General features: G+C 30.8%; 7 protein-coding genes across 8 annotated transcripts; 5 read left to right on the forward strand and 2 right to left on the reverse strand.

Moving 5' to 3' along the window:
• Positions 1-2,043: 2,043 nt before the first annotated feature.
• LOC123293169 (60S ribosomal protein L5) lies at positions 2,044-6,199 on the reverse strand. The gene is made up of 5 exons (XM_044873895.1): positions 6,053-6,199; positions 5,669-5,854; positions 3,936-4,174; positions 3,074-3,350; positions 2,044-2,308 (listed from the first exon to the last, which is right to left on the reverse strand). The coding sequence occupies exons 1-5, from the start codon at positions 6,053-6,055 to the stop codon at positions 2,105-2,107; spliced, it is 909 nt and encodes a 302-aa protein (XP_044729830.1). The 5' UTR covers positions 6,056-6,199; the 3' UTR covers positions 2,044-2,104.
• A 961-nt stretch (positions 6,200-7,160) lies between these two features.
• LOC123291465 lies at positions 7,161-10,209 on the forward strand. The gene is made up of 6 exons (XM_044871766.1): positions 7,161-7,275; positions 7,342-7,566; positions 8,742-8,890; positions 8,974-9,109; positions 9,259-9,315; positions 9,972-10,209. Exons 1-6 carry the CDS (start codon positions 7,267-7,269, stop codon positions 10,122-10,124), a joined length of 729 nt encoding a protein of 242 aa, XP_044727701.1. The 5' UTR covers positions 7,161-7,266; the 3' UTR covers positions 10,125-10,209.
• Positions 10,210-10,889: 680 nt separating this feature from the next.
• LOC123291386 lies at positions 10,890-11,907 on the forward strand. The gene is made up of 3 exons (XM_044871657.1): positions 10,890-11,281; positions 11,492-11,613; positions 11,725-11,907. The coding sequence occupies exons 1-3, from the start codon at positions 10,903-10,905 to the stop codon at positions 11,905-11,907; spliced, it is 684 nt and encodes a 227-aa protein (XP_044727592.1). The 5' UTR covers positions 10,890-10,902.
• Positions 11,908-13,090: 1,183 nt separating this feature from the next.
• On the forward strand, positions 13,091-14,325 carry LOC123291466. The gene is made up of 3 exons (XM_044871767.1): positions 13,091-13,233; positions 13,552-13,709; positions 13,819-14,325. The coding sequence occupies exons 1-3, from the start codon at positions 13,135-13,137 to the stop codon at positions 14,129-14,131; spliced, it is 570 nt and encodes a 189-aa protein (XP_044727702.1). The 5' UTR covers positions 13,091-13,134; the 3' UTR covers positions 14,132-14,325.
• A 1,690-nt stretch (positions 14,326-16,015) lies between these two features.
• On the forward strand, positions 16,016-20,041 carry LOC123291390 (leucine-rich repeat-containing protein 74B-like). The gene is made up of 8 exons (XM_044871663.1): positions 16,016-16,440; positions 16,776-16,897; positions 17,020-17,198; positions 17,272-17,537; positions 17,600-17,759; positions 18,114-18,312; positions 18,428-18,585; positions 19,750-20,041. The coding sequence occupies exons 1-8, from the start codon at positions 16,110-16,112 to the stop codon at positions 20,033-20,035; spliced, it is 1,701 nt and encodes a 566-aa protein (XP_044727598.1). The 5' UTR covers positions 16,016-16,109; the 3' UTR covers positions 20,036-20,041.
• A 512-nt stretch (positions 20,042-20,553) lies between these two features.
• LOC123291463 (protein HGH1 homolog) lies at positions 20,554-22,904 on the forward strand. Its single transcript, XM_044871763.1, has 4 exons — positions 20,554-20,718; positions 20,994-21,744; positions 22,282-22,443; positions 22,530-22,904. Exons 1-4 carry the CDS (start codon positions 20,631-20,633, stop codon positions 22,636-22,638), a joined length of 1,110 nt encoding a protein of 369 aa, XP_044727698.1. The 5' UTR covers positions 20,554-20,630; the 3' UTR covers positions 22,639-22,904.
• Positions 22,905-22,930: 26 nt separating this feature from the next.
• On the reverse strand, positions 22,931-25,853 carry LOC123291464 (zinc finger protein 525-like). Of its 2 annotated transcripts, none has more exons than XM_044871765.1 (3): positions 25,815-25,853; positions 24,839-24,928; positions 22,931-24,384 (listed from the first exon to the last, which is right to left on the reverse strand). In XM_044871765.1, the coding sequence occupies exons 2-3, from the start codon at positions 24,924-24,926 to the stop codon at positions 23,483-23,485; spliced, it is 990 nt and encodes a 329-aa protein (XP_044727700.1). In that variant the 5' UTR covers positions 24,927-24,928; positions 25,815-25,853; the 3' UTR covers positions 22,931-23,482. The 2 variants fall into 2 exon arrangements, with proteins under 2 accessions (XP_044727700.1, XP_044727699.1); XM_044871764.1 differs by lacking the exon at positions 25,815-25,853 and adding an exon at positions 25,724-25,750.
• Positions 25,854-26,601: the final 748 nt, after the last annotated feature.

The raw sequence follows: 26,601 nt of genomic DNA on the forward strand, positions 1-26,601 counted from the left end.
GCCATATTTCATTATACGGATATGGAGGGTAGAGATAAGGAGAACTATCTCAAATAGGGGTTAAAGTAAAAGTGTCCAAAATAACAGTCCTAAACTTGAATGGCACTTGTGTAGCAAAATATATTTGATGTGAACTTCTATACACTTGTCTAAAAACTTATTTAGTTCTTTATCTTTCTCATATTTGAGCACTTCTTTCAAAGCATAGACTTTTGCTACAGCAGCGCCATCCTAATTTGCTGCTTTTCGATGAGTACTTTTTATTTACAGTTCTTCTTATCTCAACCTACTTATATTCGGATATTATATTTTATTATAAATGTTTCATCATCTCATATTGTTACTTCTATGATTAGTTTCTGTTTGTGTCGGTAGTACTCTTAGTATAAAGTGATTCAAACTTTACTTATCAAAAGGGATATGTATAGATTGCAATACCCAGAATTAGATCAATTTATTGCATGTGATAAGAAAGTTTATTGATTATATTTTTAGCTGTTTTATATTATTATCAAAAAACTATTTGTAATTAATAAATGTCCTTCAAATATTTTATAAATGTTATATTTGAATTGATATTGTGTGTGATTGTTTATAAACAAATTCACGGAAAAATAAAATAAAATATTGGTCTTATTCAAAATAACAATGGCGGTCGAGTTTTGTACCGGTGATATATTTGAACAAGCCCATTGTATCACATTACTTACCACGACCGTAACAAATTAATTAAAGAGTTAAAATAAATACAGGGGCGTAACCCTAAATATTTAAATATTGCTTATTGGCATGCATCACTAACATGATAACTTCATCGTTGAGGGTCTGATTAAAAATCTATTTAACTTAATTTTCCTATTAAAATTTTAATTCTTTTGAAAAAGTAGTAAAACACTATAACATAATTATCTGAGACAAATTTACATTACCGCAAATGGACGTACATTTCATTTTTGTTTTAAAATATTTAAAACAATCCTGGATACGCCTATGGCAATTGCTTACATAACAGAAATATAAACATCAGCCACAGATTTGGGTATGCTTACACCTACCTAAACACAACAAAGATTCCATTGTTTTTAATTTATAATTTTACATTCCATTCATATCTAGGATTGCATTCGCTTTATTACAGTGAAGCGGCGTTAACTTTTAACAGAAAAAATTATAATCTAAATATATTTAACAGTGTGTTTATTTCAAAAGTATCCATTCACTTTTCACAAGAAAACACGTCGATTGAGATATCGAGGGGAAAGTTCAAAAATGGGAGAATTTTACCTAAATAATTTTAGGTTTTATTCCTTTACCTCCAGCGACCTTCACTTGGTAATTTCAAATGGCGCCCCAACCTTGTGATACTTGATTTTAAACGGCATAAAATCTCTCTATTCATCCATGATCAAAAAAGTTGAATGTGTAAATTCCAGAATATCGATTAATAATTAGGTTTTCCAAAATCACATCTCAGAGGCTCATCATAAATACATTTTTAACTTTATCTCTGTTCAAGCCTAAAATTCCTTGACACTACCAGAATCTCATAATTCGTTTGACTTGCAGGGTTTCCCATAAGGGATAGTATTCCCTGACTTGCATGTTTTTCTTTAGAGATAATAACTCGATGGGTTTACCGTTAATTTTCATTTGTATATTTTTTGTTATCCTAATCGATTCTGACAAACTTTTTTGATATTTTTAACTTCTTAGATTTACTTGATTATTGTAAGTAAGTCTAGATCAATGAGTATTATAAAATCGATGTAAATTGAAAGATATATTTATTTTTACTCACACATTCATATAAATAAAAGCGTCTATCTATACACAAACATTTCTTTTTACTTACACCATCGACTAAGATTACTGATAACTTCGTATACTCAACTCACTTACTCACAGATGACAAGACTATATTTCGCAATATAAATTTTTTTTAAATTCGATTTCTGAAAACAAATAATCAGGCTACAAAGTATGCAGACAGTAAATAACTGAAATAAATTTCTTAAAATTATATAATTATAAAACATCTGTATATATATATATAATAATACCAATTTATTAAATTAGGTAATTACATAACATAATTACAAAAAAATTATGGTTCTGCTTGACCAACTTCCATTTTTTGTAAAAATGATGCTTTCTTCTGTGCAACACGATTCTTACGTTCAGATAATGTAAGTTTAGCACGATTCCAGCGTTTCTGTTTATGATCTTTAGGATATTCTTTCTTGGGTGCTGGTTTAGCAACTGGATCAGCTCGAATTAATTCATGTGCTTTTTTGTATAATGCTTCAACCTGAAAATAATTTAAAAACATGTAAAAAATGGTACTTAAGTTAGCGATTTAATATTAGTATACAAGGTCTATGTGTATATTAAGTCCTAGGGTCAGGAGTTGAAATTATTTCAGGCAGGTTGGAAATTTGTGAAAGGTTGTTGTCAAAGTCATGCCTACCAACTTTTTCCTTTACAATAATTTTTATAGTCGGCGGTTTCTCTCTCTCAGAGGAGCAGAACAAGTTTTAATTTCCGGAAATTCAAAGAACAAGAAACTCAATAAAAGCTGGTTCCCTGAATAAAAATTTTTCTCGGTAAAAGTTGTTAGCCTTTGAAGAATCTGGCACTGCAAACTCCTGGCCCTTGACTTAATTGAACTGTTTGTAAATGTATAAAATAATTTATTCGAAATACAATAAACTACCTTAATTCATTCACAGTTTTTAATGTTGTCCAACTGCGGACACGGCAAGAGTATTTAAAACTCAAGCAGTAATTTTTAGTTGGACGTAAACCGACACAGGAATTTTTACGCAAAAATATCACAATTTATTTCGTGGAGTCGTGGAATTTTGGATGTTATTCAGTACAAACTTTGAACTGAAGTCATTCATATTAAACTGTCTGAAACTATAATTCTGACGTACTCAAAGCCCCCAATTTTATAATTAAAAAAAAAACCGTTTAACTTAGTGATTGACTTCGGATTTTTATACCAACTATACACTCTACGGTACATGCATACCAAGGGAAGTGAAAAATTGTATATATGATTAAAACTTACTTGATCAGCTGCGATTCCTTTCTTGATATACTGACTGAATTGTTTTTTGAATGCTTCTGGATCATTCTCTTCTAATTCTTTCATATATTCGGCAACGTGGACACCAAAAATGTGCTTACGGTGTACTTCAGCATTGAATGATTTTGATTCAGCATCATAGCCAGGGAAACGTTTTGTTGAATGTGGAATATTTAAACCACCATCAACAGCTCCTTTCATTGCACCGAAAATACGAGCTCCAGTTGTTGTTCGGCTTAATCCAACATCAAGGTAACACCTATAAAAGTAAACATTTGGATGAAATTTAATAAATTCGGTATATTTTGATTTGAAATTTTTATATTTTGGAGATAAATTGATCAGAGACACCTTATAATCAAATAAGTGAATGTTTCGAAATAGAATTTTAGGAAAATAATATCGTAAAACACGATATTATTCCCAGACAATAAAATTTCTAATACATTCGATCAGATGACGCGCATGTGTCAAAAAATCATCATATAAATGAATAGAGAAATACACAATAGTAGGCGAGCCCAAGAGGGAATTAGGGGAGTGGCTTAAGCGCGTCAGATATATGGACGTTCCTTCGATTTTCTTAAGTATCTCCACCAAATATTAGACATACCGACGGACGCAACATTTTTTAAAAAAAACCATTTTTTTGGAATCAGGGATCCTCAAAACGTATATTTCCGTTGAAAAACCACGATATCGATTTTTTTTTCGATGAATATCGAATAAAAATTATAGTAAATGGGTCTTTCAAGTGACGTTATAATCGCTTTTGACTGAATATTTTGTTAATTTTAAAGAATTCAAAGCTGAAATTTTAGTTTAAAAAAAATAATGAAATTACCTGAAAGCAGCTGGACCATTTTCGACTGGTTCGACAATATATTCATCACCAGTAACATCAGTGGTTCCAGTATATAATTTATCCAAACCAAGTTTCTTCAATAATCTACGTGCTAACAATAAACCGGTACAATATGCAGCTGCATAATTGGTTAAACCAACTTGAATGCCATAACGTGGCAATTCATGCGAATATGCGGCACATAAAATTTTATCACCTTCAATGCGAGAGTAAGCTACCTAGAAATTACAGAAAAATTCATTTTAATATCCAACGAATATTTACATTTGGAATTTATGGATTTAAGAGGTTTAATTATCAGAGACACGTTATAATCAAATTGACGAATGTTTCGAAATAGAATCCTTGGATAATAATAACGTAAAACACGATATCATTCCCGTTAATAAAATTTCTAATACATTCGATCAGATGACGCGCATGTGTCAGAATTTACATCATATAAATTTTATAGAAGGTGAAAATCTTTTACTTGAAGTTTTTAGTTTAACCTTTTAGCTGTAGTTCTTTTGTCTGTAGAAAAGAATGATTTCGGAATCAAAGATTTTCCACGTTTTTTGCAATTTACTCCAAAATTATTCATTTTAGAGAAAAAATAGGTTGAGTCCAAGGTTTCGGGCGTAAAAGGACCCCGCAATATAAGATAGGAAAATGACTTTCTGTGAAACTTTTCTTACCCTTGGATCGTTATTATTTAAAGCTTGCACAGCCACAAAAATACGTTTACATTAAATATTTTGCGCTCAATAAAAACGCAGCACTATCTATATATCAGATATACAGAGTGTTCTGTTATTGACTGCAGATCGTCATCTTGCAAAATAAGCTCATAACGACGAAGAAAAAAGTTATTTTCCACTTTTGGATCTGAAGCCTACTTTGCGAGATAATTAACAAAATAAATTAATATATCTTTATCGAATCACAGTTCAATAAAATTTTGAATGAAACCAATAAAACACTACTTAAAGAGAGGATGTGTTTTATCATAGTGGAAGGCGTCTCTAAATGCAAAATTATTACCAAAAGAACTCTATTTGGCTACTTATGTTATTATAAAAACTAACCCATTAAAACCTACACTGCTTTTTTTTGTAAATTAAGTGTTGTACGCAACCTATCGTGCGATATCACATACCGTAAGCATTAATTTAACAAAACGGACCAATCCACACCTACTAATTTAATGAATTTGAAAGGTCTGTGAATTCATAAATCTTTCTATTTCCCATAGCCACATCTTCCGCATCAGGCCTCAAATGGAAATTTGGTATAGAGCTTTTCCATTTATCTTGACAAGCTTAATTTAGTGGTACAATTTTCTGCTATCAATAACAGAACACCCTGTATATGGTGGCTCTGCACCACCACACGTATTAATTAAAAAAAAAGTTGTATTTTTAAACCATCAAATATATCTGATATAGTGTTGCACTTTTATTGAGCACAAGTGTACATGCTTGTGTACGAATAACCTTATTGTAAAAATACTTATATCAAGAAAGATTTTAACTATTATTCGAAGGAACTCATCAATAAATCACTTAACCTAACCTAAATTTAAAAATTATAAACATGTGCCTTTTGTACATGCACTTTTGGCAAGAACTTTTACGGAAAACTTAAATTTAGCAAAAAGAAAGTTTAGAAAATTTAATACACTATCAACAAATACATTTTCACAAAACAAAATGAAATAATAAAGTACTTACTTGGCAGGTGATATCCTTATTTGACAATCGTACAACCAAACGATATTTTGGAGTGTTGTATTTGTTCTTGTCTTGCGACGTTAACCTTTTACGAGCATAGTAATCAGTTTTACCTTCACGACGCCTCTTAAACTTAACTTGATAACGTTTGAAATATTGTTTATTTTTCACTACTTTCACGAAACCCTAGAAAGTAAAAACGAAAAACCTTTTAATTTAAGAAAACAATGTACAACGTTTACAGCATGAAATTAGGTTTTCAAAAAAAAAATCTATCGGCATCTTAATAATTTAAACATTAATTTCGATGTTAAACATTGTTAATGAATGTATTTAATTATTTTGTAATTAATAATTTTAATATTTTTAATGATTTACACTCACCATTGCTCAATATTATGGTATCAAAAATTTATAAGTGAAAGAGCATTCACTGCCGACTTGATGTCGACAATATGGAAAAAAGGAAAGAGGTTAGAACAAATGTACAGTTGTACACATGTGCGGATATCAATATAACAGGATATTGATAATTTTGTTTTTACCACAGATGCCTCTATTTATCACATTTAGGTTGCTGACTTAACTCTTAATAGGGAATATTCATGAAATTTAAATTTGGTTCAAATATTTTTCTTCCGTAACTTTAATGACTGGACATTTCAACTAAACCATTATTTTAGTAATTAATATCTTTTTAATTACTAAAACGGAAATTCAAATTTTTATATGGACGTGACATCAAAGTACGGGCTTGTCAAAATTGTTGACATACTGTATGGAATTAATTACTTACATATTATATGATATTTCATTAAATTATACTATTCTACGTCTTTTTATTAGAAAACTTAATAATAACGAGTGTAAATTTTTTGTTGTAAATTCATTTTTTTAAAGTGTAAATTATACATTGAACTGTCACCAATTGACAGATCACGTACTTATACGTCATCAACAGAGAGCGCCAAAAAACTGCGTTTAAATATCTCAAAATTATAATGTATTTTAAATATTTTTTTACACTTAAATACAGCATTTTTAAGTAGTATTTATATTTTTTATTTTGTTATAACGGTGTAAACAATGAATTAAAAATATAAAAAAAAATACATGAATATTCCTTCGTATCGAAGGGGGAGCAGGTGTCCCCTATGGACGTTGACTTACCATGGATTTTGTAAGCTAATTATCGAAATTTCAAAAACGTAATTTTCTAAAAATGAAACCTAACTAGATCGATTTTTCGCCCCAAAAACCCCCTTCAAACAAACATTCATGAAAATCGTTGGAGCCGTTTTCCGAGATTGCTGATAAAACCTTATAAAATTTCATTTAATGCCTACCCCGGCGCTGAGATCTTAAAAATATTCTCGGATAGGTTTTTGTCCTACATTTTTAAAAAAGAGTTTCGGGATTCGAGATAAACATATCATATAAGTCTGTGATGGACGATGGTAATTGCAAAGTTTTTATTACATTATATACGTCTGTGGTAGTAATAACAAGACAACTTCAAACTTAACCACAACATTGGCGGTTGAAAAATGAAAATTCAAATTGAAAATTGATTCAGCATTTAGTATCCAAAAAAGAAAATGGAAGAGGTAACAATAAAGTTATAAAATAAACAAAAATTAAAGTATACAAGTAGAATAATATTTTTCTTTTAGAATAATTCAATATCAACATCAACTTACACAGACTTATCACATTTATCTTCGAACGTTGAAAATGTCATAAAGCAAAAAAGAACAAACGAAGATGAAATTCGAAAACTCGACACTGTTTTAGATCTATTGGCCGCTGTAAATCGAAATCAAGATCCAGAATCAAAAGTCACACATGAAAATTATAACGAGTATAAACAAATTTACTATTCCCAGTTAACAAAACAGGTAATTCTTTAGACAGCATTATCAATTAGTGGGACCGATAATCGTAGTTAACCTTAACCCTCTCTGATTACCTTGTACCCGAAAAAAACTCGTGATGGTCAGAGCTCTATCACTACAGTCACATATTCACCCTCTCATTGTAAGCTTCCTATTTTTAGACGCTTTTTAACCGACTTCAAACAAAAAAACGAAGTGGCTATCCGCACAATACCGTGGACGGTCTAGACCGTATACGGTATACCGTGGACGGTCTAGACCGTAGACGGTATACCGTATAGACGGTATACCGTATAGACGGTATACCGTATAGACGGTATACCGTATAGACGGTATACCGTATAGACGGTATACCGTATAGACGGTATACCGTATAGACGGTATACCGTATAGACGGTATACCGTATAGACGGTATACCGTATAGACGGTATACCGTATACGGTCTATTTAGACGCGGTATGAAATTATTTTTGCCCTTTTATACCGTGGGGCCCTTATACCGTGCACGGTATACTCTTTATGCCGTCGAGCCCTTATACCGTGTGCGGTATAGTCTCGTCCACGGTATACACAATATAGATTGGAAGGCTTATTTGAAGCAAATGAAATATACCGTGTGCGGTATAGTCTCGTCCACGGTATACATTATACAGATGGGAAAGCGTATTCTACAGAAATGTAACATACCGTGTGCCGTATACTCTCGTCCACGGTATACACAATACAGATGGGAAAGCGTATTCTACAGAGATTTTTTGCCGTGCGAGGTTTTTAACCGCACACGGTAAGTTATAACACACGGTATGCGTTTATTCAGAGATTTTCATGCCGTGCGTGTTTTTAACCGCACACGGTAAGCTATAACACACGGTATGCGTTTATATTGGGATTATTAAGCCGTGAATGGTTCTGATTAAGCCGACAAGAGGACGAATAACTCAATATCACACCAACCGATTTCGATGATTCTTTTTTCAGTGATAAATTAGTTAGTGCACTTCAGGTTCACTAAAAATAACAAAATAAAAAAACTTTTAACAAAAAGAAAACCGACTTCAAAAGAAAAACTTTTCCAAAACAAATTCAATCAATCAATTTTTGTGTATTATCAGAGAGGGTCGGTCTGACTGTGGGAAGCTTTTAAATCAATTTGTCAAATTTATTCTGGTATATTTAGGTGAAAGCGAATGAAATACAAACTCCAAATGCGTTTATGCAGATATTAAAAGCATGCGAACAAGCTTTAAGGCAGAAAAATGAAATATATTCTTCTTTGAATAAAATTTTACAAGCTAAGCGGGACAAAATGGAAAATGAATCAAACAGGTAATCATGTAATCATAATTTTTTTAAAAAAATACTTTTTAATAAGGATAACAAATTTCAATGATTCGTATTAAAATTTCCAGTCTTGAAAAGCGTATCGAAATTATGGAACAAATAAAATTGAAAATACTGGCACAACACAAGCAAAAAGTAGATTTGAATCGAACTAAAGTCGAAAATGAAATTGATACAAAGATTGCAGAATGTAAACAAGATCTGGTAAGTTATAGGTTTAGATCAGGGCCAGGAGCCCTGACACCTATACCAAAATTTTGATCACATCGGGACTTAAATTAGTATACTTTGATAAATATTTCATGTGTACAGGGTGTAAAAAAAATTGGTTTAATATTATATTTTTTTTATAGAAAGATGTAATGCAAAAATTTTATCCGGGCGATGTCAACATTACAAGTTTGTTACAAGTAAGTTTTTTGGTCTACTTTTTTTTTTTATGAATAGCTTCCAAGACAGTCGCAGACAAAGTTTAGTGGAGAGGTGAAAGAGAAGAATGGCCATAAATAGGAAAAATCGGTAATTATCAGGAAATTTTGAAAGTTGTTATCATTTGACCACCCTCGATAATAACAACACAAAAGAGGGATACCGCAAGTGAGTCCCTAGCACGTAGATCAAGGGTTCCTTTCCTCCTTGAGAACAACCTGTCTCCCAAAGGCAAGACATTTACGAGTAATGCTATTTTAAGCAGATGAAGGATTTCGTGTAGGTCAATCGCCTACTCAGAAAACCAACAGTTTGATGGATTGGTGGATCACAGGATTGATGAAATCAAGGTTTCGGATCCAAATTCCAAACATTCTATACCTGACCCTCTCAAGGTTTCTGCTTGTGCAAATAACATGCCCTACAAGTGGGATTATCAGAGATTCCCATGTTATTAAGGAGGTCGTTCAATTGACAGTGTCGTCCTGTCAAGAGACCCACCACCTTCCCAACTGTGGTCTTGTCTCCATCCTGTCCAGCTAAAGTCTGCATGATCCACCCTCTTATTTTCAAACACAAATTGATTCCTTTAATTTTATTTTACTTCAATTTTATTAGATTTATTTTATTTTCTCAGCAATTATTTACGGCTCACAGAAAAGGAGGCAGTGCCGGGTATATTAAAATTGACCATGCAGATAGTCCGTTAATTTTTATGCTAAAAAGGGAAAAAATAATTGAAAGCAATCCGATAAATTCAATGGAAATCAAATTTACTATATTTTCATAATCGAAACAGGAGTCGATCATATCTAATTTCACATATCGTCTGTTAAAACATGCAATTTTTTTCATTTTTATGAAAAACAAAATGTTATGTAATTTTAAGGTGTTACGAAATTTTAAGGAATTTCCATGTATTATTACACATTTTTATTATTCCAATAAAATTTATAATTTTTGATTAACTATGTATACATGTTTTCCTGTTTTTCATTCTTTCGTAAACATCACAGCTTACCTGGAGGGCGAACGATTGACGCGAGTGCTGGCGGATCGTTTCCATAGAAATTAACAGTTTTTTTCCCATAAAAATATCATTGATTTTGAAAACATTATTTAGCTATTTAATGTAATATTGACGCATTAATTCGATATTAGCGAAATAATCGATTAATGAACAAATTCAAAAAGCTTTCTATACTCGAAATTCTAATTTAAATATGAGAAAATCGACAGAAGCGATTAGTTTATAATGGTTTTTTATTTATAATATTTAAAGGTTTTTAATTTGAAATTTCGATAAAACTGATGTGACATTTAAATAGTTTTAAGGGGTGTCGTTTTCAAATTCGAAATTCTAGTTGGCATATAAATAAATTGTGTAAAAATCGATGTAATCGATTATCAAATTTTTGGATATCTACCCCTTATGTAGTTATTCAGGAAATTCTTTTCGGTTCCAATTTAGACAAGAGTGAAAAAAGTGCCGTAATCTGTCTCTAATGCTATATTAGACTGATACTCATTTTCTAGATGTCTTTTAAAGGATAACCGATTACCGAATTATGGATGTAAATAAAATCCTTAAAATGGAAAATCAAATTCCTTTGACGGAATCAGACGATAATTTGAATTTATCAGAAAATGAAAGTTTAGTTGAGGGGAAAATGAGTGAAGAATGGACAGACGGAGAGTTAGAGGAAAATGAAATTTTATCTGAAGAAATTTCAAGCTACAATTCAGATTTGGATATTTATGCAAGAGATGTATCCAAATATAGTTTAAAAACACCAAGCACAGGATCCTATTTTTATGGATCGCCATATAATATTCGATGTTTGGGTGAAATAGAACTTTCACGTAGTTCGAGATACTTAAATCCTTTTAATTTTTTCCCACTTGTGGCACTTGATATTGATTTACAGGATCATCTATGGACGCCAGGTACGTATTAAGTAAATTTAACTCAAAGCGGTTATAGTAGGTAGAAGTTATTTGAATCCTGAAAATATTTATTAACCCGAAGCATTTCACAATAAAATCTTTCTGATATGAAAAATTTGCTATTCCTTGTTGAGAAGTTTTTTGGCTGTAGATGAGTTGCCATTAATTTCATAAGTTGTCACTTTCCATTTATCGTTTCTTTCGAAACAGAGGAACCACCCATATACGATGACATTGGAGTCGAAAGGTATCTGGATTTGGTCAAAGAAAATAAAGCGGAAATTGTCCAAGATATTATTAGTCAATTACACACAGAGACGATGAATTTAAAGGTACGTTAAGAAGTAGTACAATTTCTGCTTTGCGATGTTGAGTAAGCACGAGACCGAGTTATTTAAATTCGAAACTTAATTTTAGTACTATAATGTAAAAAATAATTTTAGTACTATGGTTTAAAAAATCGAAGCTATAAGATTCTTCTTGAGGTATTGAAATATAATAAACATATAAAACATTTGGATTTGACCAATAATGTGATCGATTCAGTGGATGTTGCGAATATTTTTTCAGATATGATTAAACAAAACAACACACTTGAAAGTATAAACTTAACATTTTGCAAGTAATATGTTACATTCGTAGTCAATGAGCCAGATAATATTCCGGTAAATGTACGGGAATAATCCGTACGAGATGACTCCGTCGAGATATTTCTGTTATAGATGTCGCCCTAACAGCCGTTCGTCCAAATGGCAAAATTTATAGTAATGTATTTTAAGAATGATTCATCTTTCGCCTGCACTGTACAAACTCACAAAGAATATTAAAGGTTTATGCCACGGAGACTAGAGAACGAGACCGATCTCAAGCTCTCTTTTTTTATCTTAGTTTCATTTTGCACGAAACTTAAATTAATTATCTGGCTTAATTGTATGTACCTACCAACTGGATTTATCTCCCAAAAATTTATATTATAATTGTTCGTAGTGTTGGGCCAGAATATATCAAGATTATTTGTAAACATCTAGGAGCAAACAAAAATATAAAGGAATTAAATTTATCTCACTGTAATCTTGAGGATGAAGGTGTTAAGGCACTAGCAGAAGAACTTGGGCCAAATACCGGGCTCAGGAAATTGGATATATCTTATAATAATCTAACCGCAAGTTGTTGTCAAGATCTAGGAGACGCTATTTTTGATAATAACGATTTAATGGACTTAAATCTAAGTGGGAATACTTTCAAAGAGGGTGAAGCATTATTTATATAAAACTTACATGAATTGGCATACAAATAGCTTTAAATTTTAAAATTTTTTTAAGGATTTGCTATATTAGCAGCTAATTTAAGAGATAATTTTGCCCAAAAATTACAACGGATTGGTTTTTCTACATGTGGTCTTGGAATACTTAATGATCGCAGTCTAAAAATACTTTTACAAAAAGTTTCTGGTCTAAAATATTTGGATCTTAGTAAAAATAGGTAATAATTTATAGTTCAGTTTGATGACATAAAAATTAAAGCTGAGCAAGTTCGCCAATCTAGCCAGGGATAATATAGTTTTTTTTTTTTTTGTGGGTATTAGTTCTTGTGAAAATGAAGAGAACACTGAGATACGTGAGTCCCGTTTGCCGTTTGATAAGGAATGTATTAGGAGGATTTTCTTGGCTTGAATGTAGAGCTTGGGGCCTTAGGACAGTTAAGATCTAAGTAAAAATTTGCTCTTAACTCGCCTATTCTTGATGTGTTATAGAATCCAAGATTCAGCGCTTGAAAGTGTTATATTTGGAATGCGAAGGAATCCCAATCTACTAGAGTTAAATTTAGCATATAATCCTTTAACTTTTAATGACATGCTTCATGTAATGGAGAATTTAAAAGTTATGAAACCTGGTCGCAAACTAAAAGTTTTAGATTTAACGGACAAGTATATTCCCAAACAATGTCAAGAGGTACTTAATTTTTTGGATTTGCAATCATATTCTATATAATTTAATCGATCGATATCTTGAAATAGTTGCAAAACTATCTTACCTCTTTTGGGTCCACTTTTGAGAGTCGATGCCACCAATTAAAAATTTTTGATTAATAACGCTCTTAAATTTTTGAAAAGAGCGTAAAAAATAATTTTGGAGAGATATATACCGAAAATATCAGACACACGACTTTCGAGGCAACCTTTTCATGCGTTTTTTCTAGAAATCTAGTCGGCTCTCATATTTTATATAGTCTTTTCGAATATTATTAATAAATAATTTTGGTATCGATAGATTGTGGAACAAATCAGTCCTAAAAGGAATATTATTTTTCGAGGTTATCTATGTGATTATTCAATAAAAGGCCCTAATATGAAATTACTATTTATTAACCGATTAAAAGCAATGTGTGAGCCGAAGAAGACTAAACCCAAGAATAAGGATAAATTTGGGTAAGTTAGCAAATATTGTAATGTTTTAACAAAATGCACAATACAGATCACAGAAATGCCAATCTTAATTTGAATAATTTATCATTAATTCCTTTTTACTTTGGTTTAGATCTTTCTTTTATGCCATGGAAGAAGATTATGTTAGACAAAGAGATTGGTACAACTTTATAACAGAACTTTGTCAATGTCCCCGATTAACTAGAGATAAAGAATTTATAAAAGGTTTAGCAAAACAGTTCACAGATGAAACGAAAAAAGTAAATGTTGCCGCATTGCGTGATATGTATCTAGAAACATTTCCAGAAACCAAAAAACCTCCATCTCCTAAAGAAGAATTACCACTTTCAGTACCTAAAAAGAAAAAGAAGAAAGAGGGCAAAGAAAAGGGAAAAGTTACCATGAAAAAAGTGAAAAAGCCATAATTTAATTTAAATTTTTAATAGGATTAGGAACATTTTTTAATCGTAACAGTCAATGATTTAATATTAAAATCTTTTATTGACGATCGTTCTGCAAATGAACACATTATTGATAAATGGTAAGTAACCTGGTGGTCTAAATTGGAACTACTGGAAAAGCGGCCCACTCCCTGTTCTAATTATTACGATTTTGATTGGCGATTAGAAATTGTAAGTACAAGTATTGCCATCTGGTAGTCTAAATAGGAACTAGTAAATCGAGCCCATTTCTTGTTTTAATTAGTACGAATTATTATCGTCAGTTGGCGGTTTGAAACTCCCAGTTATCAATATTGAAACGATCGTCTACATAATCTAATTAAATTTGAATATTAAATCTGGTTGTTTCGCTTAAAAAAACTTTTCTAATCCTAATTGTTAAAAAAAATGAACACTAATAAATTACATTTTTATGTTTATTGTATCTAAAAAAATAATTTAAAGAATAAAAAAGTCAACAGCTGGGTTCTCTGAATGCAGCCCATTCAGAAAATGTCAAATAATTCGTGAATTTGTTTTCCAGTGAAGAAAACACCAAATTTGAATTATTGTGTTTAAATTTAGATATAATAATATTAATTAAAGAAGAAATATTAAAAGAAAGTGACACAAAATGGAACAAATACCAATTAAAGAAGAAATATTTGAAGAACCTCTTGCAATGGAACATGTTTTAATTAAAGAAGAAATACCAGAAGGAAGAGTTACTATAGAAAATTTATCAATTAAAGAAGAAATAGAACATGAAGGAATTGAACAGTTTTTCACAGATAAATATGAAAATGTTCAACAACATTTAAACACAGAATTAATAATTAAGAATGAATTTATAAATGAAAGTGTTTTAGAACATGAACCTAATTCAAATAGAGGAAAAAGTTTTTCATGTGAATTTTGTGATGAATTATTTACTGAACAAAATAGTTTAATGTTACATAAACGTTCTCACAATGTAAAAAAATCATTTTACGGACATCAATATCTTAATATTCATCGACGAGTTCACACTAGAGACAGATCGTACTCGTGTGATGTTTGTGATAAAACATTTATCAGGAAAAATTGTTTATTTGATCATAAACGAAACGATCATTCTGGCAAAAAATGTTTTTCATGCAATGTTTGTTATAAAACATTTACTTACGAAAGTAGTTTAACTATACACAAACAAAGCCACAAGGGTAAATCACAATATCTATCATCAAAAATCAAAACTGCAGGTATAAGAGGAAAATAAAGGAGCTTAAATGGCCGAGCAGTCCAAGGCGTCGTCTCGGAACGTTGGACTATTTAGACTCAAGTTGCAGGTTCGAATCCAGGCAGCGGCAGTGTGAAAAATTTATAATTAATGGAAGTGCAGAATTGATCACATTGTCGTCGTTTAAATTTTCCCGGAATTGAGAGTGCGAACAGCCGCAGCCAATCAAAAGCAGGCATATTGTTTGAGGCAATCTAAAACCATGGATATAGTAATATTAAAATCTAAAACACACGAAATATTATCGTTCTATTTGAATTTCCCGCAAATGAGAGCCGCAGCCAACTAAAAGTAGGCACATTGCTTCCATCCTGAGTGATACACCTCCCTCGTCTAAAGTAGGACTTGATACTACATCCCTACTATAATTACTAGATCCGTGGCCACTGCCTATTTCCATCTTTGGTATCTGTGGTTACAGGATAACTAAACTTTTTTTTTATTATTAAATAAGTTGTTTAATTTCTATTGATGTAGCTTGAAAAGCGATTTTTATTATCCATGTAATATAAAATCGAAAAAAAATAAATAATCATTAAAATAAAAAAATCAAATATTTATAAAATATGATAAAAATATTTTTATAATTTTAATTCATTATAACATTCAATTAGTTCGCATGACACAATTTTTATGGGGGAAAAAGCTATTCACTGAAAATAAGCAAAATTGAACTTTGACATAATGTCAGAATCAGTGGACGCCGAATCAGTAATATCAGAGGTAGAAGAACAGTTTTTTGGAAATGAAGGATTTGAGGGAGAGGAATGCGAAGAACTTGATGAAACTGAACTTTTCCATGATAGTGAAAATGATTCTGTATATCAAGTAAAACAATTAATTAAATACGATTTAAAATCATCGAGTACATCGTCTCATTTTTTCGAGCCTCCTCATAAAATACGCTGTTTGGGTGAAATTCAGTTGTCACGTAGTTCTGCAATTTTAAATCCTTATAGGTATTTTGAAGATATAAAAATCGGAGTTGATTTAAACGATCATTTGTGGACACCAAGTATGTGGATGTATTTTTAATTAATTTTATTAAAATTATTAGGAACAAATACCGAGCTTACACAGGACGGATTAGCATACGAGATACCTTTCAATTGTTTCTGTCTGCATTCGACTGTTTACATAAACTCTGAAGTCTGTTATTTTACCGCAGAAAAACCGAGTGAGAATAACACGCGCTTGGTCAGGTGGGCTGCTAAACTCAATTCGCATAAATAGCCTACATGCCTTATGCTATCCTACTCGCATTGGCAGTAACTCGACATGATATACGTTTACACAATGTTAATAACTGTTCCGACATTAGCCATAATAATAAATTTGTTACATTTTTAGAAATAAAGCCCGAGTACGACGATATTGGAGTAGAAAGGTATAAAGATTTGGTTAAAGAATACAAAGCACCTATTATCCGCGATATTGTTGATCAATTAGGTACAGATACCATGAAATTAAAGGTTTGTAAGTCCAATTACAAGTCTTGTAAGACCTTTATACCTCAGCTTAGCGATTGAGCTGTGAACATTTCGCTTGCCCAAACATCGTTTTCTGTTTAACAAGATCATAAGGAATTTTACAGTATTATGGTTTAAACGATCGAAGCTATAAAATTCTTCTTGAAGTATTGAAATATAATAAACATGTAAAATATTTGGATTTGACCAATAATGTAATGACCTCACTTGATACAGCCAGAGCATTTGCAGAAATGATTTTGCACAATAAAACTATTGAAACTATAAACCTAACAAATTGCGAGTATGTCTTCATTAAATAATTCTTAATCATCTTTTTTACAAGCATTAAATTTCGCTGTCCTTAAAATTATTAGTATTGGGCCAAAATATATGAAAATTATTAGTGAACGTGTGGGTACTAACAAATTTTTAAAAGAATTAAACTTATCACATTGTAATATTGGAGATGAAGGATGTATTGCACTAGCAGAAGAACTTGGACCAAATACAGGACTTGAAAAATTGAATTTATCTTTTAATAATTTAACGGCAAATTGTTGTCAAGAACTAGGAGACGCTATTTTTGATAATAACAATTTAACGGACTACAATCTAAGCGGGAATAATATTAAAGAAAATGGTAAAACATTATAATATACTTATTGAATAATTTTTTTAAAATAAAATTTTGAATTTTTCAAGGATTTGGATTATTAGTAAATAATTTAAGAGATAATTTTACACAAAAGATAGCCCGTTTGAATTTTTCCAAATGTAATCTTGGCGTGGAAAATGATAAAAGTTTAAAAATACTTGCACTTAAAATATCTGGACTTAAATATCTAGATCTTAGTTTTAATCAGTAAGTCATATGCATTCATAGGCCCTACATAGACATAATCGAGAGAGAGGGGGCGAGTAGTTAAATCACGAACAATTAATTTAATAATCCTAATAAGTCGAAATTGTGTATAAAACCCAAGTTGGAATAACCTGAACTTGGAAATTGGTCGGTGTTGCCACCGGAAAGCATTTGCGTAGTTATGTGTAAATGGCAAAATATTGATCGCTTAGTGTCAAAAGCACATACAACTATCAAGTTGGACTACTAAATTACTGATAGTGAGCGCTCACTACCATTCCTGTTTTTTTGCTAAACGCATCGAAAGCGTATATGCTTTCTATAGACTTGTAGGTACTAAATGTAATATTTCAGAATTACTGGTTCGGCGCTTGAAAGTATTGCCTTTGGGATGCGAAGAAATTCAAATCTTTTAGAACTAAATCTAGGATATAATCCTTTAACTATTGACGATATTATACTGTTAATGGATACTCTGAGAATGATGAGGCCTGCACGTAAATTAAAAATTTTAGATTTATCGGATAAATATGTGCCAAAACAATGTTCTGAAGTAAGCATATTTATCTAATCATCTTTTGCTCAAATTTTGAACAAACATGATGCGTTAATCGAGGCTTTTAATCCGATTAGTAAAACGTACATTGAATACTTTTGTACCATAATAGGTTATAGAGAAAGTAAAAAATAAAAGAAAGGTTATTTTCCGTGGTTATTTATGTAATTATGCAATAAGCGGCCCTGGACTTAAAGAAATGTTTATTAAACGATTAAAAGCAATATGTGAATTAAAATCTAAGAAAGCCAAAGACAAAAATAAGTTTGGGTAAGTTTTATAATCTAGATCATGGAGACTAAAGAAGGAGACCGAACTCCATGTAAACAAATGACCAAAAACAAACAATATGTCATTTGCATCGAAGTAAATATAGTACACTTCGGGACGAAAGGAAAACTAGCGACGCTAGTTGTACAAATTTTTTCAATTTCAAGTCCAATCATTGAATTGACCTGATTTTTATACTTTTTGGGTCAAAATTACCCCATAGACCGAGTTTCATCAAATTCCTACAAAAAATTTTTTTTTGCGTTTTTCTCGATTTTTTCAAAGGGGTACCCCTTAAAAAAATTGCAAAAAATCGAGAAATTTTTTTTATCTCCAATTTCGATAAAACTCAGTTTATAAGGTACTTTTGACCCAAAAATTACAAAAATCGGGTGCATTTGTTGACTGGTCGAATAGTTTTAGAGATACGGACCAAAATCGATCCAAATATTGCGATATCTCCGAAACTCTGCATCCAATCATTAAATTAACCCGATTTTTATACTTTTTGGGTCAAAATTACCCCATCCACCGAGTTTCATCAAATTCCTACAACAAAATTTTTTTTGCGTTTTTCTCGATTTTTTCAAAGGGGTACCACTTAAAAAAATTGCAAAAAATCGAAAATTTTTTTTTATCTCCAATTTCGATAAAACTTAGTTTATAAGGTAATTTTGACCCAAAAAGTACAAAAATCGGGTGCATTTGTTGACTGGTCGAATAGTTTTAGAGATACAGACCAAAATCGATCCAAATATTGCGATATCACCGAAACTCTGCATCCAATCATTAAATTAACCCGATTTTTATACTTTTTGGGTCAAAATTACCCCATCCACCGAGTTTCATCAAATTCCTACAAAAAAATTTTTTTTGCGTTTTTCTCGATTTTTTCAAAGGGGTACCCTTTAAAAAAATTGCAAAAAATCGAAAAATTTTTTTTATGTCCAATTTCGATAAAACTCAGTTTATAAGGTACTTTTGACCCAAAAATCGGGTGCATGTGTTGGCTGGTCGAATAGTTTTTGAAATTCGGGCCGAAATCGATCCACATATTGCAATATCTCAGAAACGCATCCGGCAAACATACATCGTACATCCATACATTGCAAGTTAAATAAAAGCTTGTAACTTGTAGGAAATGAAAATAATTTAATTTTTTAGAGCATTCTTTTACAAAATTAAATCAGAACAATATGTTAAACCATCTGATTTTCCTGGATTTTTCGAAGAAATTTGTGAATGTGAAAAATTAATTAAAGACAAAGATTTTCTAAGAGGTTTAGCAAGTACATTTACAGATCAAACGAAAAAAGTGAATGTTGGAATGATACGTGATATGTTTTTAACGGCTTATCCAGAAACTCCACAACCGCCGCCCCCCGTGGTAGAACAATCACAAGTGCGAAGAAAAGCTAAAGATAAAAAAAAGCTAAAGAAAAAGAAATAACAAAAAAAAAAATAGCTAAAGCCAAACGAAAGCCAATGAAAAAAAAGTGTTTATAGTTATATTTGTGTTCTAAAATTGCAATAAAATAAATATTGATTAATAAAATAGCAATTATTAATTATAAATGCTTCAATCTAGACATCAAATTTAAAATAAAGAAACAACACCACAAGTATAAATTATACATTGAACTGTCAAAAATTGACAGATCACGTACTTTTACGTCATCAACAGAGAGCGCCAAAAAACTGTGTTTAAATATCTCAAAATTATAATGTATTTTAAATATTTTTTTATACTTAAATACAGTATTTTTAAGCAGTATTTATAATTTTTACTTTATTATAACGGTGTAAACAATTAATTAAAAATATAAAAAAATACATGAATATTCCCTATTTGCTGTATATGTTGCCAAGTGGTTTCCAATAATACGCCAGAGTACTAGTGATCTATTTTTAATATAAACATCTATGGCTTGGTTGCGTATCCAAAGACCTTGTGATTCAACGAAGCACATGTTGTCAAGTTATAATTGTAAATTTGGTAAATTTATTTACATGAACGGTAGAACATAAAAACAAATTAAATTACGATGAAAAATTTATTAAAAGAATTGGTAAAATTTATGCAATTGGGTGCAAGATTGGATTTAAAAGTGGGAGCGTTGGAAAATATATTAAGTATGTGAATTATTTAGATCTAATAATCATTCAATACATACAAAATTATCCACCACAAGTTTAATTTTCTGTCCCCAAATTATAAGCTTTCCGAAATAATTTGACCTTTTTGAAGTATTAATTAAGTTATTTTGGAAAATTTATTATTTTCACTGCTATTTTTCATACATAATTTACGCAAAAAAGTTATGTAGTCTCGAAATTAAACTTGTAGTAATTTTTCGTGTATAAGATCAAATTAAATTGTGTGAAATAAATAGAATGTAATTTTCTAGGTTTAACTGGTAGTAACGATGGTTTAGAAGTAGTTATCGAATCGGACGATATTTTAAAAGCATTAGTTACATTATCGAACGATTCAGCAGCCGTTATTGCGAAAGATGCATTTTTAACACTAATAAATATTTCATCTTTAGATAAAGGTGCATCGAAACTTATTAATTTAAAACTCGAAACAAATTCTCTAATTGAAAAATCCTCTCCAAATATTGTCATTGTTTGTTTACAACAAATTTCTAATCCGGAATCGGAACTTGCCGATCCGGCATGTATGCTTTTATCAAATTTAACGCGACCCATATCTCTGTGCGATAAAATTGTCGATACTGTATTAAGTTCGAACGTAACCTTCGATCAACTGATAAATATTTTTACAAAAAATGAATTTAACAAAAAAGGGCATAAGTTACATTATTTAGGACCAGTTTTATCGAACTTGTCACAAAGTTCGTTAGTTCGAAAATATATTTTGGATAGTACAAAATGTGTTATTCAAAGATTGTTACCGTTTACGGAATACAAAGATTCGATTGTACGGCGTGGAGGAATCGTCGGCACATTGAAAAATTGTTGTTTCGAAGAGGAGTTTCATAAATGGTTGTTAAGTGAAGATGTAGATATTTTACCGCGATTATTATTACCGCTAGCCGGGAATGAACAATTTGATGATGAAGATATGGATAAATTACCATTGGAGTTACAATATCTTCCGGATGATAAAATGAGGGAAGATGATCCAGATATTAGGTAAAAAAAATTACTCTTTACAGAACACAAGTCAGTAAATCTAATTTTTTGTTCAGGATGCCCGTAAGTGGGTTTTATCCTTTAACTTATGCTTTTATGGAGCATAATTTCAAAAAATTAATGTTTTTTTTTTTTATAGTTTTCTAGAGTAATTGGGACCCAAAAGTCATGAAAAATCCTTAATCTGATCCTTATACAGGGTGGGTCATTTCAATCTATAGAGAGTTTGGTGGGGAGGGGGGGGGGCAATATGTTCTGACATCAGATTGAACCTAGTTTTTAGAGTTTTTTTTAATAGTCAATTTAGGTCCTAAATGGTTAGAGATAGAATAACAATTGAAATTAGAAAGTTGATCCTCATAAAAACTAACATTTTTCAACCAAACCATTTTTTCGAAGAACGTAAGAAAATGAAATTTTTAGGTCCTTCCTGAAGAACGTCCTAAACACTGATAATATTATAATATTTAATAGTTTCATTAAACAGACTCGTTTTAGAATGGGATTCAATAATTTTTGTTCTTTTTCTGCTTATAGGAAAATGTTAATAGAAGCCATTACTCAATTGTGTTCATTAAAAGAAAATCGTGTGTATATACGTGAAAAAAACACTTATGTTATTCTTCGAGAACTCCATAAATGGGAAAAAGATCGTGAAGTTTTACTAGCTTGTGAAAATTTGGTTGATATATTAATACGGTTTGTTAATAATCTTTTCCTTTTTTGACCATTCCGAAGAGGGAAATAATTTAAAATTTTCTTTTTTTTGTTTATCCCCGAAATAGAACTGAAGAAGAAATTAATAAAGATAATATTAAAGATGCTGAAGTTCCTGTTGATCTAATTGAAAAGTTCGAGAAAATGGATAAAGAATTTGTAGAAGATAGTTCATAAAAATTTTATGTAAATAATTTTTTAAGCGAAAGAAAAATGTACATACATATCGTCAAAACCCTACTGACCTAAACGTACGGTCTTATTGTGTTGTACGTCGTAGCCATTTTATGATACGAACTACCAATAAAAGGAGAACCCATGCTAACTTAACTCAACTGATTATGGCTGAGTTGAGATAATATGGGTTGATATGGCGTAATTTTGTACGGTTTGATTATTGTACAGGATGTTTTTTTATTAATGGGTGCTTTAAATTAAAATAAAACTAAATTAAATTAAAAATGGTGTGTATATACTATTTTCCTACTCGACGGAGGCAGCAAGTGGCAACTTCGTGTAGCACAGCGGGATGCAAGTTTACAATTTCTGCCCGGAGGAGAGAAAACATCCTTTACATGTATGATGATTGGTCAAGTAAGCTGTATGGAACTCCCTTGGTTCAACATTCCACGAATTAAATATTTACAAAAAACAAAAATTTAATTAATCATTTACTTCGTTCCAATTTTTAGTTTTTTTTGGATAGTGACTGGATCGGTTTCTACATACTTAAACGATTTTACATGGAAAACATTTCTGGAAAGTAATTATAATACTTTTTTTTTCAAACTTTATTATTTATTTACAATTTAAAAATTTTATTTACATTTGTATTGCTAAGTCTGAACTAAGAGGAACTTTTTATTCTTTAGGATATTACACTTGATTTTTCGTATTACAAATACATATTATGGCATCAAAAATCTATTTACAATTTTAATTTTCAAGTATCTATTAATGGAGCCGACCTCTTGCCCCCCCTTGGAACCTGATGGAAAAAAGGAGCATGAATTCATTACTTTTAATCAAATAAAGTAATTTCAAATTTAGAATTATTAAACATCTGAATTTCTTGATTATGCAGTTTTTCAATATGTTTATTTAAATTCGATTGATTCGTAAATGAAAAAAAACATTTATCACATTTATAAATTTTATTCTCGCTTAAATTTAATTTGAAATACCCGCCATTAGTACTGTCACCTGCATGTGCACCGTTGCCATGTCTATCATTTCGATGTTTATTTAAGTAAGCTTTGCTCGTATACGATAAATGACATAATTTACATTGAAATAATTTATCATTATGATAATATTTTTGATGCCTTTTTAAATCATTTTCATTATAAAATGCCTGATTACAAGTTTCACATACAACTAATTTAAAATGAGCCATACATTGTTGCATAATTAACTCATTATTCTGTTGATTATGTAATAAATTTGTTTCCGTATGTACGTTACAACAATGTCGTTGATATTCTTGTAAATTTTGAAAACCTAATTTACATTGTTTACATTTAAATATTTGTAAATGGGTATGTAAACGTTGATGTGTTTTAAGAAAAGCTCTCGTTGAAAATGTCTCAATACAATGTGTACACTTGTATTGTAAACCATCTGTATGTGTTTTTAAATGGATTTGTAGATTTATTTTACGTTTAAATGGTTGTTCACATTCTTTACATATGTACGGAAATTCACCGCTATGGATACGCTGATGATCCATTAATATACCATGTGTGATAAATGTGCGAGCACATAATTCACATGTGTATGGTAGTTTTTTGGTGTGAACTTGTTTATGAGCAATTAAGTAACATAAGTGAGTGAATGATTTGAAGCATATATCACAAATATGATGGTTTTTTATATTTATATTCTGGTCCTTTGGGCCGTATAAAGATGATGCATTCTTTTCAGCTGTAAATAAAAAAACAAATTTTAAACTTCAAATAGCCTTTTTCCTGGGAAGATTAAAAATAAATCCTCTAGATGGCAGGATATATGTGTACCCCCTCTTAGTGTTGCCATCTAGCGGATCTTTTTTCAGTCTTCCCAGAAAAAGGGCTAATTAAAGCATTATATTTTTTAAATAATACTAATAAAAAATTTTAACTAACTACATAAGACAAATTATAAACATTATCATATTATCATTAAATCCGGACATACAATAATTGATAATTCCAGGCCTTTTTTCTTTGAAGATTAAAAAACGATCCGTTAGTTGGCAACACTAGGGGGGGGGGTACAAATATATCCTGCCATCTAGAGGATGTATTTTTAATCTTTGCTAATCTTGGCTTGGATGGCTAATTCAAGCCTTATTTTAATGAATTTTTTCTTTGACGTTGTAAAGAAAATTTTCTTGTACCTTTAATGGCCGACGAAATAGTGTGTGATTTGTCCACTGATTTTGGTTTAATTATCACTTTCCAATTTTCATCTTCGTTACTTAACATTTCTAGAAAATAGAAAATAATTATAATTCTCCAAAAAAAATTGAATGAAGCTACGCATTCTTATCCGGTAGGAATATTGTGAAGTTTATTCTCATTATTCCTACTATAAGATTTCGAATTGGTAGCAATTTCCTTCTCACTAACAATTGATTCCTAATAATCTTCTTGAGCCTAAACGGCCGAGCGGTTTAAGGCGTGTGTCTTTGACTGTTTGTCAATTTAGACGTAGGTTGCGGGTTCGAATCCAGGCAGTGACAGTGTGAACAATTTATAACTAATGGGAGTGCAGAATTGATCACATTGTCGTCGCTTGGATAAGAACGTAGTAACCGTCTCCACCCACATCAAAATGTAATTGTAAATATGTTTGTAATTAAATAAATAAAGATTAACAAATAATGATATGGGTGGCCTCTGTTATAGGCGTATATGTCAGAGAAACGGAGGTTAAACCCCATTATTATTTTAATTATCTTCTTACTATGCCTGCGTGTTGGAATTGTGATAAAAATCCTGAAAAATGTTTAAGCAAATCTTGCTCGAGCTGAAGGGAGTGACTCGAAAACTCGAGTACGATTCGAGTGACGTAATAAACTCACTCGAGTGATTCGAGTCACAAAATGCTACTCGAGACGCATCACTATGAACGATTATGTTATCAACGCAGTTTCGTCTCAAATTTTTCTGCCGTCGAGGTAGAAGAGAAACTATATTTTGTCCCTATGTCATGTTCTACTTAATTGTAAGTGGTTTTTTTTTGGCACACTCGCTAGACTACACAAATTTAAATAACTTACTGAAGCACATTCCGAACAATTTCAATAATAAAAACATTAAAATTTAAAATTGAATTAGACAATAATAATAATATTATTAAAATATAATTACCTAATATTTTTATTTATTTATAAATATTTATAAACTTGAACAATAAGAACACTTTTAGAACAAACAGCTTAAAGTGTAATAAGTTTGCAAGTATTAAGTACATCATCTACATACGAGATACGAACGAATTGAAAATTATAAATATTGTGAGTTATGTAATATTTTTGTTAAATTGTATTTATAAATAGAATTATTATTATATGTATTGTAATATTACGCCATATTAATTACTTGTATTTAATAATAAATGTTTTTTAAATATAAACAATTGATAATGATTAAAATGTTTAATGTGTTTTTTTTTTATACCATGTATATATGAAATATACATAGTATATTAAGTTTATTCCCAAGTTTGTAACGCTTTAAAGTATTGATGCTACGAAAAAAATTTTGGTATAGGTGTTCATATAGAATCACCTAATTAGTCCATTTCCGGTTGTCTGGCTGTCTGTCTGTCGTCTGTCTGTCCGTCTGTCATCACGATTACTCAAAAACGAAAAGAGATATCAAGCTGAAATTTTTATAGCGTGCTGAGGACGTAAAAAGTGAGATCAAGTTCGTAAATGAGCAACATAGGTCAATTGGGATCTTGTAAACCGTTAGAGATAGAATCCGGTTGTCTGTCTATCTGTCTGTTGCCTGTCGGTCCGTCGGTCATCACGATTACTCAAAAACGAAAAGAGATATCAAGCTGAAATTTTTTTAGCGTGCTGAGGACGTAAAAAGTGAGGTCAAGTTCGTAAATGTTATCTTGTAAACCGTTAAAGATAGAACAAAAGTTTAA

Source organism: Chrysoperla carnea, chromosome 2, assembly GCF_905475395.1.
Source record: "Chrysoperla carnea chromosome 2, inChrCarn1.1, whole genome shotgun sequence".
Classification (NCBI taxonomy): domain Eukaryota; kingdom Metazoa; phylum Arthropoda; class Insecta; order Neuroptera; family Chrysopidae; genus Chrysoperla; species Chrysoperla carnea.

Excerpts from the sequence above, each read along its gene's own strand:
- LOC123291465 (XM_044871766.1), top strand. Across the intron at positions 8,891-8,973 it reads ATGGAAAATGAATCAAACAG|TCTTGAAAAGCGTATCGAAA; the intron begins GTAATCATGTAA and ends TAAAATTTCCAG. Across the intron at positions 9,110-9,258 it reads CAGAATGTAAACAAGATCTG|AAAGATGTAATGCAAAAATT; the intron begins GTAAGTTATAGG and ends TTTTTTTTATAG.
- LOC123291386 (XM_044871657.1), top strand. The coding sequence starts at position 10,903 with ATGGATGTAAATAAAATCCTTAAAATGGAAAATCAAATTCCTTTGACG. Across the intron at positions 11,282-11,491 it reads GGATCATCTATGGACGCCAG|AGGAACCACCCATATACGAT; the intron begins GTACGTATTAAG and ends CTTTCGAAACAG. Across the intron at positions 11,614-11,724 it reads CAGAGACGATGAATTTAAAG|TACTATGGTTTAAAAAATCG; the intron begins GTACGTTAAGAA and ends AAATAATTTTAG.
- LOC123293169 (XM_044873895.1), bottom strand. Across the intron at positions 4,175-5,668 it reads ATAAGGATATCACCTGCCAA|GTAGCTTACTCTCGCATTGA; the intron begins GTAAGTACTTTA and ends TGTAATTTCTAG. Across the intron at positions 2,309-3,073 it reads AAGGAATCGCAGCTGATCAA|GTTGAAGCATTATACAAAAA; the intron begins GTAAGTTTTAAT and ends AATTATTTTCAG.
- LOC123291464 (XM_044871764.1), bottom strand. Across the intron at positions 24,385-24,838 it reads TATTTCGTCGGCCATTAAAG|CTGAAAAGAATGCATCATCT; the intron begins GTACAAGAAAAT and ends TTTTATTTACAG.
- LOC123291390 (XM_044871663.1), top strand. The coding sequence starts at position 16,110 with ATGTCAGAATCAGTGGACGCCGAATCAGTAATATCAGAGGTAGAAGAA. Across the intron at positions 16,441-16,775 it reads CGATCATTTGTGGACACCAA|AAATAAAGCCCGAGTACGAC; the intron begins GTATGTGGATGT and ends TTACATTTTTAG. Across the intron at positions 18,313-18,427 it reads TGCCAAAACAATGTTCTGAA|GTTATAGAGAAAGTAAAAAA; the intron begins GTAAGCATATTT and ends GTACCATAATAG.
- LOC123291463 (XM_044871763.1), top strand. The coding sequence starts at position 20,631 with ATGAAAAATTTATTAAAAGAATTGGTAAAATTTATGCAATTGGGTGCA. Across the intron at positions 20,719-20,993 it reads AGCGTTGGAAAATATATTAA|GTTTAACTGGTAGTAACGAT; the intron begins GTATGTGAATTA and ends GTAATTTTCTAG. Across the intron at positions 22,444-22,529 it reads TTGGTTGATATATTAATACG|AACTGAAGAAGAAATTAATA; the intron begins GTTTGTTAATAA and ends TCCCCGAAATAG.
- LOC123291466 (XM_044871767.1), top strand. The coding sequence starts at position 13,135 with ATGCTTCATGTAATGGAGAATTTAAAAGTTATGAAACCTGGTCGCAAA. Across the intron at positions 13,234-13,551 it reads TTCCCAAACAATGTCAAGAG|ATTGTGGAACAAATCAGTCC; the intron begins GTACTTAATTTT and ends TGGTATCGATAG. Across the intron at positions 13,710-13,818 it reads AAGAATAAGGATAAATTTGG|ATCTTTCTTTTATGCCATGG; the intron begins GTAAGTTAGCAA and ends ACTTTGGTTTAG.